A 10,302-nucleotide genomic window follows, 5' to 3' on the forward strand; every position below is an offset into this window, starting at 1 on the left:
CAACAAAAACATGGCAGGCGGGCGCGCGCCTCGCCGTGTCCCGGATGTTGCTCGCACCGGAAGAGAAGGGGCCGCGCTCCCCGCCATCTTGTGGCAGCATCCAGCGAATAGTTCGCGTCGAGCCCCGTCCAATCGGAGGTGAATCCAGCTGAAGGGGCGCCATCATGCCCGGCCACCTGCAAGAAGGCTTCGGCTGTGTCGTAACCAACCGGTTCGACCAGTTACCGGACGACGAGTCCGACCCGTCCGAGATCCTGAAAGCTGCCGAAAACAAGAAGAAGGAGGGGGCCGCCGCCGCCGCCGCGTCCGCCAGGAGCGCCGCTCATGCTGCTCATGCCGCTAAGCAGCCCAAGAAGGAGTCGCAGAAGGACAGGAAGAACCCGCTCGTGGATAAGAAGGAGGAGTCCCAGCCTGCGGTGCCCCTCAAAAAAGAAGGTAAACACACGCACGCGTTGATTTTGCTGTGATGCTCCACTGTCCTGCAAGCAAACTCGCTAGCTAGCTAGCTACTGCTGCTGCTGCTGGACAGCGTCACTCGGCGCGAGGTCAACACGGAGCCCGCTGGCTTGTTGTTAGAGGACACACGGAGGTGGAGTCCTTCTCTCCTTGCTGTCGCTCAGCTCGCGACACTCTACCGCATCCCGTTGGAATGTGCGCGCCCACCGACGAGCATGAATTTTGGACGAGTGTTGCAGACATCAATTCCACATTGTTTTGCCCATGCCAAGAAGGCAATCACACTGGACATGACCAAATATGTGCTGCCTGTTCATGCGTTGCAAAAGTTGGAAACTTTTGACCCGAGGTATGTGCTTACAAGCCGCTAATAGTTCACCAAGGTCGGCTTGCCTCACCTGTACAACTCTACATGCGAAACGCGGTACAGAGAGCTATACGTGCTCCGTGCGTGCTTTGATGTCAAATTCATGTGATACCTGTATGGCAAAATCATTTCAGAGCTTTTAATTGGCCCATCGCTACATTAGAGAGAAGCCATTGGTTTATTATGTTTTGTTGGCGCGCCACTCCCCATTTGTAGATGGGTCCGTATACACACATTAAACAGGAGACATGAAGTGAGAGAGAAACAGGAAAACAAGCCTCCTCCTCAATCGGGTAGTGAGGGATTGCGTAACCCGAGGGTCGGCTCGGCTGCTTGCTGCCGCACTCGCTCGTATATTTGAACAGGAAATGTGCAAAGCCTGCAATTTGGACTGGCGTGGACATTATTGGGATAGAAAATGAAAATCATGATAAAGCACAGGCAGGAGAATGAAAACAGACAATAATTTAATCTTTTTTCTGTCTTCTTTTTTTATTGTGAGGCTTTGCGGGAGACGATTCCTAGGTTTTGTTTTGTTTTTTTTTTCCCCCCACCATTGCGCAGGATAGGGGCAGCTTGAGGGCTGGAACATTAGCATGAAACAAGCCCCTAAAACGGTCAGATTTCAACAAGAAATTGTTTTAAAGTGAGCTGCAATTCTTAATCCTTGGGGTATTCTGACGAAAGCACGTTTTTAAGACACCTGGGAGGCATCTCAACGTCTGAAAAAGTGTTTCTAGAATAAAGGGTGTCAAGCAAATCTGACTGCACCTGTTTGCGCGATGGACAGGAATCCGGCGAGTGGGTCGAAGGCCAGAGCATCAGCAAGGTCACCAAGGCTCCCAACATCAGGGGAGCCAAGCCGAGGGGCGACCCGGAGACAAGAGGCCGGACCGCAGACCTCCTCGTGAGCGACGCTTTGAGAAACCCACCGAGGACAAGCCTGAGGGAGGCGGCGGCGACTTCTCCGCAGACAAGTGAGTACAGGGATGGAGCTTCACATGATGATTATATCTGGAACCGACTCATCCCTCCGGTCTACGATCGCAAGAGCACGTTTGAGCTTCTCTGGTTGTTCCTCGTATTCAGGCCTTCCAGAGAACGGCCTTCCGGAGAACGGCCTTCCGGAGAACGGCCTTCCGGAGACCGGCCCCCGAGAGGGCGCGGCGGCGGCCGGGGTGGCCGTGGCGGGCGAGGGCGGGGCACGGGCAGAGGAGATGGCTTCGACTCCCGTGGCAAACGAGACTTTGACAGACACAGCAGCACTGACAAATCGTGAGTCTTTATGTATTAAGATACTAGATAAATGCATGGGGTTCCTCACTTTACAACAGTCCCGTCACACGACATTTTGGGGGTACCAACACGTATAAGAAAACATAGTCACGTGTAGCGTTGTCACAATCCAAACATTTTGCCTTTGATATGAAGTTCCTCGATACTGAATCGATACCACGGCAAAAATTAAAACATCAGGAAAAAGCAGTAGAATAATAGCTGACAAAACAAACCCTAACCCAAATTTGTTTTATTTGTATTCATTCAAAAAATTGTAAGGATTAGGATTAATTCCCTCACAATTATTCGAGGGAAAAACCCGGGTAATTCCGATTTTCCTATTGCATTGGTGATAATCTACGGCTCATTCCGAATTGCATACAAATTCCAGTTCCATCGCAGCCGTAGCGGTGGAACTCCGTTGTAAACCAAGGACCCTCATAAGATTCCCATCATATGAATGTACGCTGCGTACGTAAGCTGTTATTTGACTTACCTCAGGAATCAGAAAAGCGAGGAGAAGCGTAGTGGCAGTGGCTCACACAACTGGGGAAATGTGAAGGAGGAAGCCAGGTGAGCAAAATTCACTTTGTTACACACACACACACTCCTTAAAGGTCAGATTTCAAAAATGTACAAATTCCTCTTGATAACTTTAGAAACTTGGTCTGCACGCATCTCTATATTTGTTTCTTGCGGTAAATTTAAAATAAAAATACAATAGAGAACAACAGGCTGAATCAGTTCACGGTATGCTAACGTAATACGTTCAGCTAACGTTACATGACGCATAAACAACGAACTGAGAACGTGCCTGGTATGGTAACGTAACATAGTAACAGTTATTCAGATAACTATAGCATAAAGAACATGCTAACAAGTTTACCAAACTAGTAGTGTCACTCCAAATCACTAAATCCAATGAAATATTCATCCTCGGTGTCACTTCTAAACAACTCCGGAGGTAGACAATGCGCCGCTTCCTCTTCTACGTCGCGTTCGTCAGACTCGTCGCCAGTCAATTGTCAGAGGTGCAGAAGTAGCAGGTACAGATACACAGGCCTAGAGCGCCCTCTTGCGGTTGTCAGTGTGAACATAACGTGACATTATATAATAATGTGTTAATAATTTCACATAAATGTCGCTCCGGAGTATAAGTCGCACCCCCGCCCAAACTATGGAACAAAACTGCGACTTATAGTCCGAAAAATACGGTACTTGTACTACATGTATACTGTGTATCTTCAAAAGTCATCTCTTGTCCAGTGATTCTCAGCCAGTGTGGAGTGGCACATTAGTGTGGCATGAGCGCTCTTCGGGTGGGCCGTGGGAAATTATCAGATTTTACTTAATTGCTCGAAAAATCATTTACAATAAATGTGTTCATCTATTTGTGGCAGTGAGGCATAGTGACAGACAGAACAAATGAATGGTCTTCTATGACTACATACACTAATTAATGTATCCACTTTTTGTGACATTTTTGTTTGTTGATGTGCCGTGAGATTTTTCAATTGTAAAATATGTTCCTTGGCTCCATAAAGCTTGGAAATCACTGCTCTGCTCAGGTCATGTATTCTAATCAGCCAGGTCAAACCAACATTACAACATGACAGAAATAATGGGTGCGAACTTACTGTAATTAAATTACTTTATTGCAATTAAACTGTTTTGTCGAACAATTGTGACATGTCGGTCGGATGCGGACCCCGTGAGCGTCCGTATTGTACTCGCGTCGGATACATATCCAAGTTATATCCACATCTGAAAGAGGCCTGGGTCGGGTATGAAAAAATCTTAACTGTACTGTTCACATTGACATGAAAAAGATCCGATACATGTCGCATTGGGCAAAAAAATTGTAATTGACCTGCAGTATGAATGTCGCCTAAGTGGCATAACATCACACGGCGAACGTTTTTGTGTGCCAATATTGTATATACTTTTTGTGCCGTTTTGGGGGGGTTGTGAGTTTTTTTTTTCGAATGTAAAATAAGTGCCATGGCTGAGTAAAGTTTGGAAACGCTGCTGGATGCTTTTGTGTCTTTCAGTGAGGCTGAACCGCTACCTGCTGCTGAGCCGACCCCGGAGGGAGACGAACCGGCACCTGCGGGCTCTGAGAACAAGTGAGTGTTTACTTCCTGTCAGGTCAGAGCGTGATGTTGATGACATTTGCACTTGTTGGGAGTGCTTCCAAATCACCTTGACGAGGTTTGACACCTCGGTTGTGTCCACACCTGCCGGGCATCTCTTCTCAATTTTTATACCTAATCAAATGGATTTCTGTATTTGCACGTTTGTCCCGACATTCACAAATAAGATAAGAACATGGTCGTTGATCTTTTCGGTAGCATGTTGAGAACTAATAGGAATTTCAGCTTTGAAGTCTTAACCTGGCTCTGCAGGGAGAACGAGGTGGAAGAAGTGAAACCCGAAGGCCCCCGAGAGATGACGCTGGACGAGTGGAAGGCCATGCAGGACAAGGAGCGCACCAAGGTGGAGTTCAACATCCGCAAGCCCAACGAGGGCGCGGACAGCCAGTGGAAGAAAGGATACGTGCTGCACAAGTCCAAGAGTGAAGATGTGAGTATGGGCCCACAATGCTGCAGGTGCGACACCTGCTCACTGTTGAGCTCGTTTGCACATGAACCTTCAACTTGCCTCCTATGTAGACACACCTTATCCTAATTTGTCCCAGTTCCTTGTGACGTGCTCTAATGTGGCAGCCCGGCGGTCTGGCGGTTAGTACTGTATGTCGATCTCATAGTTGTGTGGTGTACGGCCTTTGTGGCATTTCTCCCCAAATCCTAAAACGCACGTTAGGTTCAGTGAAGACTCTTTGAAATTGTCCATAGGTGTGAATGTGAGTGTCAATGTGTGTCTGTATGTGCCCAGCGATTGGCTGTTGAGCAGCGCAGGGTGTACCCCGCCTCTTGTGCAAAGTAAACTGGGATAGACTCCAGCTCGCTCGCTAGCTACCCGAATGAGGAAAAGTGTGATACAAAACATTTGGTGTGACCTGGAAGCTGAATGCATATTTGGTTATTCAATTAAAAGTTGATTGAAGTTTACAAACTGCCAAAGTGATAAAAACCAAAGATAGACAAATACAATTGCAAATGCCATTATTAATAGTCGGTGAATTTGAATGCAGTTCGCCACATGTAAAACACAAGCAAATTCACCTGAACTGAACAGAATGTAGAACTTTCTGGTGTCTTGTAATTAATCTCAATCATTGCTTTTGTCCTGGAAACGTATGGTCCTCACTTTTTTTTTTTACTACACTACCACCATAAGACTGGTGCAATTGCACTGTGTGCTGGTGAGACCAATGTTTTGAAAGTCTTCAATAGGCCGCACAGTCTTTGTGATATGAAGTAGTCAGCGTTTCCTATTTTGTTTCATTATTACATGAATGTGTAAAGGACTCATTTATCCTTGTGTAACTTTCTCAGGGAATTGAATCGATCGCAACTGGACCGTTCTGGTCGTCTTAGAAGATTTTTTCGCCTCTCGTCCGATCGGGCTTCATCAGTTCATGAAACAAAGCCGAGCGGCGATCGATTCAATGATCTGGATGAATGAGGATATTCACAGGCATGCTTCTTATGTAACCTCAATGTGTTGGAAACCTCTGCATCGTCATTTCCTGTCTTTAATTTTCAGAGGCCTGTCGGAGCTTTGATTGATGCCTCGGAAACGGAAGTAGACGCACAACCTCTGTACCAAAAGGTGCCTGCAACCTCACATTGGTCGTAGTATTTATTCATAGACACTGTGGCTATGTTAAGGTGATAAAATGAAATGAAAAGGAAACATGAGGTCATCCAGTACTATTGGAAAGAGATCTTTAAAAAAAAAACATCTGAACTGGGAATACTTGTGCGCAGGGCACTGCTGACGAATCTGCCGAGCATCACTTTCGCAAGCCGGCCAACGACATCACATCCCAGCTGGAGATCAACTTTGGAGACCTGGGCCGCCCCGGTCGAGGGCGCGGGGGCCCTCGCGGGGGCAGGGGAGGCCGCGGCGGGGGAGGCAGCAGGCCGGCACGGGGCGGGGGCCGCTCTGAAAAGGTAAAAGGTGAAAATGTGCTCACAATAGCGCAATGATAATAAACGCCTAAGCCTAAAAAGGCACTGGTGTGGAAAAGCTGCTGCGGAGCTCACACAGAGGCTCAGTGAGCACGCCCCAGTTCATGTCAGTGCGTGCCGATAGTGGGGCTCATCAAAAAATGCTTTTACTGCATCGTATCTTTACTTATAGGGACAGTTTACAATTTTCCATAAAATAACTGGTTTAATATTTGCTAAAACTGCCAGTCTGACATGACACTAGGACAGTAGTAAAGTGATCTGTGGAAAGAAAGAGAAAAAAATCTGCCTTGCCTTCTCTGGCCCCATCTTGTGCTTCTAATAGAATTTCTTTTCAAACCACCGCGCCCAGGGAAAAAACAACCAATCAGAGACAGACTGCGACCGACGAGGTGTCATATCAGAGTCCGCAGGCCGTGCGCATCAAAGTCGTGGTCAGCTGAGCCCGACCGTTCAAAAAGCCTTTGATGTCACTAAATCAAACAACTATGCCACGTCTAAAACGTTTCATTTTTTTTTTCCCCAAGCAACCAAGCGTGATAAAATGGTACGAACACGCTGCCATGATGGCAGGTGTTGACAGTCAGCCGTGCACGTCAAAGCCCGCGGTTACATGACGTCACCGATCGTACAAAAAGTTCATAAAAGCGAACGCCTGTGTTTACGTCATCTTCCAAAACTGCCTTTCAGAGGTGAGCGGTGCCGTCAATCCGGCAAACGGCTCACAAAACTCGCGTTTGTAGGCGGGAATAGATCACTTAGCTCTTACCTCCTGTGGCAGCCCTCTGCAAAACAAGGCTACACAAAAAAGAGCCACAAGGCGAATATAGGCGACAATGACACCACACTTTGCTTTTTAGCCACTTTGCTCGCACGTTAACGTCACAGCATTGAGCATTGAGTCCCTTTGGCTGGTTTTAGCGTTAGCCACTGTTTGCGAAGAGTGAGGGAGTCGTCGGCAGATCGGCCAAGAGTTGCTCGTGTTTGCTGTATTTCGTTACCGTTTGTTCGATAAAGCCATTGAAAGCGTACCAGCGGCTATTTCCATCCTCCCTCTGTGCCAACCAACTGTTATGTTTTCAAATTCATTCTAACTAATTAGCTAACAATGTTTATACTTGTCTAACTTGAGCCAGTTTCATTTTACAATAGGCACGTTAGCTTCTTTTATTAAGTGCGAAACGATCGCAAACTTTGGAGTCTGTCTCTTTCCACTTTCTTCCTGGCTCGTGCTTCGCGCTAAACGAGTCTGCATCAACAGCGTGTAAGCAATCGCCGCAAAATCCCGCGATGTAGCGAATGTCCCGCCATATACGCGCAATTTAAATATGTGCGATGCAGTGAACCCGCAAAAAGATACATCGAGGGACGACTTACACAATCAAATTCTTTTTCCTCTTCAACTGCAGACGTGGAATCATTTCAGAATGTTGTTTAACACGCGCTCTTTTGGGTGATTCTTTACTTTTTGTATGTCGTATCTACCAGTATATAATGATCATTTCCTTGAGTTGACCCAAAACAGTTTGAGTGTTAGCCTTTTGTTCTGCATGCCACCGTTAAACTTGTTTGTTTGTTTGTTTGTTTTGGAATAGTGGATCCCAACCTCATTTCTTGTTCACCCAGCAGGCAAGTGGCGTGTTGGTCCCCAACGTGGATGACCCCGAGGCCTTCCCCGCGCTAGCCTGAAGGCTCCTCCGCCGCCTCCGGCCATTCCCTCGGCCCTTCGGCCCCCCGCCCCCTTCTGCGAGGCTTGCATGCTTACCACATTCTCAAATATGTAAGAAATCCAACAACAGCAAAAATTCACGACAAAAAAAGAGTCTTCCCCCACTCGCCCCACCAGAGGAATTTTAAAGCAGAACAAGACAACAAAAAAGTGGGAAAGGACCTCGTTACACTGACGTTTTGTATTTTAAACCTGAAAGCAGGGATGTTTTCATTCCTCCTCTTCCCCCGCCCCCTCTCCCTCCCCCGAGATAAGGCATACTTCATTTTTTGTTCGTGCTGCGTGAAATTATGCGTTTTCTGCCATTTGTAGGTTTCACATCTCCGTGGAGCTTTCAGCCCAGTATTATGGGGTCCTAGAAGACTTTGGACTGGAGTGCTTTTCTTCCCTCCCTGTGTAACAATACACACTGATGTGGTAGCACTGCACTACATATGAAACGTGTATTAGATATCTGAAGTATGACTTTTCATGCATTTTAATTAAAAGTGTAATTATCCTGACCGGCCATCTCATTTTGAGAGGCACGAAATGCAGATGGCTAACCAGGCAACAGTGACATCCTACTAAAAAAAAAAATAATAATAAGCTGGGTATTTTTTCTGCTTGTTGTGCAGTGAAAGTAAATGCCTCTTTTCCTTTTTTGGATAGTTTGCCTTTTTTGGTGGACCAGTGGTTCGTAATGCTTGGTATCCCCCGATCCAGATGTGCCGCCTGTTTGCAGGGTGTGTATCTTTAGGCTGGTCCTCTTAGCTCATACGGACTGTACTACTTGGAAATTCAGGACCACGAAGCAAACGCTTTCATTTTTATTTCTTCTGTTGAGCGTGCGTGGGTGTGACTGAATGTGCAACTGTGCCCGCCGGTTACTTAGAAAGTATTTCTCCGCTTCAAGTGGTCAGAACGGTCAGCGGGTTTTTGCCCGAAGTCGTTAACGAGACGGGCAAGCTGACGCTCAAAATCTTGGGAACGTGTAACGTCCACCGCATCTCAAAAAGCACTTGGGTCTTTAGACGCACTGGCGCTCTGAAGACTCCCGCCCCTTTCTGTAGACCATGTTTTGCTGTGTTTATTATTATTATTATTATTATTATTAAGCATGAGTGCAGCAGCGCTCGTGCATAATGTCTGCTGTCATTATGGAACAATCATGATCTACAGAATGTAACGTAAACTATTGTCGCGTGGAGACACCTGTGTCAGCATCGCCGGCGAGCGTCTCTTTAGAATGAAGCGGGTCGTCGGGAGGGCCTGAAGTGTAGCGAAGTTCGGAGCGCAGCGCCGTACTTTTGAATACGGTGCTCTGCGACGCCTTGCTGCTGGTGCACTGCTACAGGTGGCTCGACAGTTTTGGTTTGGTTTTGTATGTTTCTCCTCGTATGACCGTTTGAGCCACATGACGGTCAAACGTGCAAACGTCCCTGTTCTAAGCAATTTCCGGAGAGGTGTAAAATATACTCTCCAAATGGAAAGTGGACTCTTCATTATCCCAAAAACATGATGATAATATTAATGTATTAAATTTTAGGGCAATACTGTTGCTATTTGAATGGAATACAACACGGTAATTACGGCTTAAATGTTACACTGCTTTTACATTTTGTAACTTAACTCCTTTATTATAAACTGAAGTAGAAGACCACAGAACATCGTTAAATGTGGTCGTGAAAATGACAAATGCAGGTTTTTATAGCTTGCGGTGAATTACTGTAGCTTTAGTTTTTGGAGCTGCTGTATATTTGTTGATGCAATTTAATGTATTCATTCAAGTCCTGGCTACCGTTTCGGAATTCTGTACCTGGCTCGTAAGCGTCAATCTGTTTGGAAAAAGGCGTACACTATAGAATTGGCTATTATTGTAAAAGCTGAAGATGTATTTGAAAATAAAGGGTGATGCCAAACCTCCAAAAGATCCGTTTGTGTCAGGTCAACGTAAACATTTCTTTCGCTGTGTTTTCTTTCCACTCAATGTCTCAAAGTAGGTTGTTGCTGCTGCTGCTGCTGTTGTTGTTGTTTTCTCACTAGTAACAGTTAATTCTTCTTCTTTTTTTTTTTTTTTTGTTTTTGGTCTTGAGCAAGTTAAATGCATGCTCGGTGAGATTCAGGTGATTGACATGGCCATTGCATAATCTTCTACTTCTTTGCCTCGAAAAGCTCCTTGGTCATCGTCCATCCGCACTGTGAAGCGAACAGCAAGACCCAACAAATGATAAAACTATAAATACGAATAAGAGGAACAGATGTGTGAGCAATTAGATAAAGGTGTACTTCTGCAATAAGCATTTATGCTGCTGGGCCATATTGTTGATCAAGTTTGTCTCAAAGTAGACATTTCCTTCTCGTCATATCCTCTTTCATTCATTCATTCATCATTT

The 10,302-nt window shown here is 46.0% G+C and overlaps 1 protein-coding gene across 4 annotated transcripts; it reads left to right on the forward strand.

Moving 5' to 3' along the window:
- Positions 1–52: 52 nt before the first annotated feature.
- Positions 53–9,837, forward strand: LOC133411356 (SERPINE1 mRNA-binding protein 1-like). Of its 4 annotated transcripts, none has more exons than XM_061693659.1 (9): positions 53–435; positions 1,614–1,800; positions 1,913–2,098; positions 2,603–2,674; positions 4,153–4,227; positions 4,507–4,684; positions 5,771–5,836; positions 5,995–6,187; positions 7,828–9,837. In XM_061693659.1, the coding sequence occupies exons 1-9, from the start codon at positions 165–167 to the stop codon at positions 7,857–7,859; spliced, it is 1,260 nt and encodes a 419-aa protein (XP_061549643.1). In that variant the 5' UTR covers positions 53–164; the 3' UTR covers positions 7,860–9,837. The 4 variants fall into 4 exon arrangements, with proteins under 4 accessions (XP_061549643.1, XP_061549639.1, XP_061549640.1 ...); XM_061693655.1 differs by having other exon boundaries at positions 5,995–6,180; positions 7,794–9,837; XM_061693656.1 differs by having other exon boundaries at positions 5,995–6,180; positions 7,825–9,837.
- Positions 9,838–10,302: the final 465 nt, after the last annotated feature.

This window comes from Phycodurus eques, chromosome 13 (genome assembly GCF_024500275.1).
Source record: "Phycodurus eques isolate BA_2022a chromosome 13, UOR_Pequ_1.1, whole genome shotgun sequence".
Lineage (NCBI taxonomy): Eukaryota > Metazoa > Chordata > Actinopteri > Syngnathiformes > Syngnathidae > Phycodurus > Phycodurus eques.

What these genes read in the sequence shown, in the direction of transcription:
- LOC133411356 (XM_061693655.1), top strand. Translation starts at nt 165, where the DNA reads ATGCCCGGCCACCTGCAAGAAGGCTTCGGCTGTGTCGTAACCAACCGG. An exon ending in CACAGCAGCACTGACAAATC is followed by an intron (nt 2,099 to 2,602) that starts GTGAGTCTTTAT and finishes GACTTACCTCAG; the next exon opens with GAATCAGAAAAGCGAGGAGA. An exon ending in GCGGGGGCCGCTCTGAAAAG is followed by an intron (nt 6,181 to 7,793) that starts GTAAAAGGTGAA and finishes GTTTTGGAATAG; the next exon opens with TGGATCCCAACCTCATTTCT.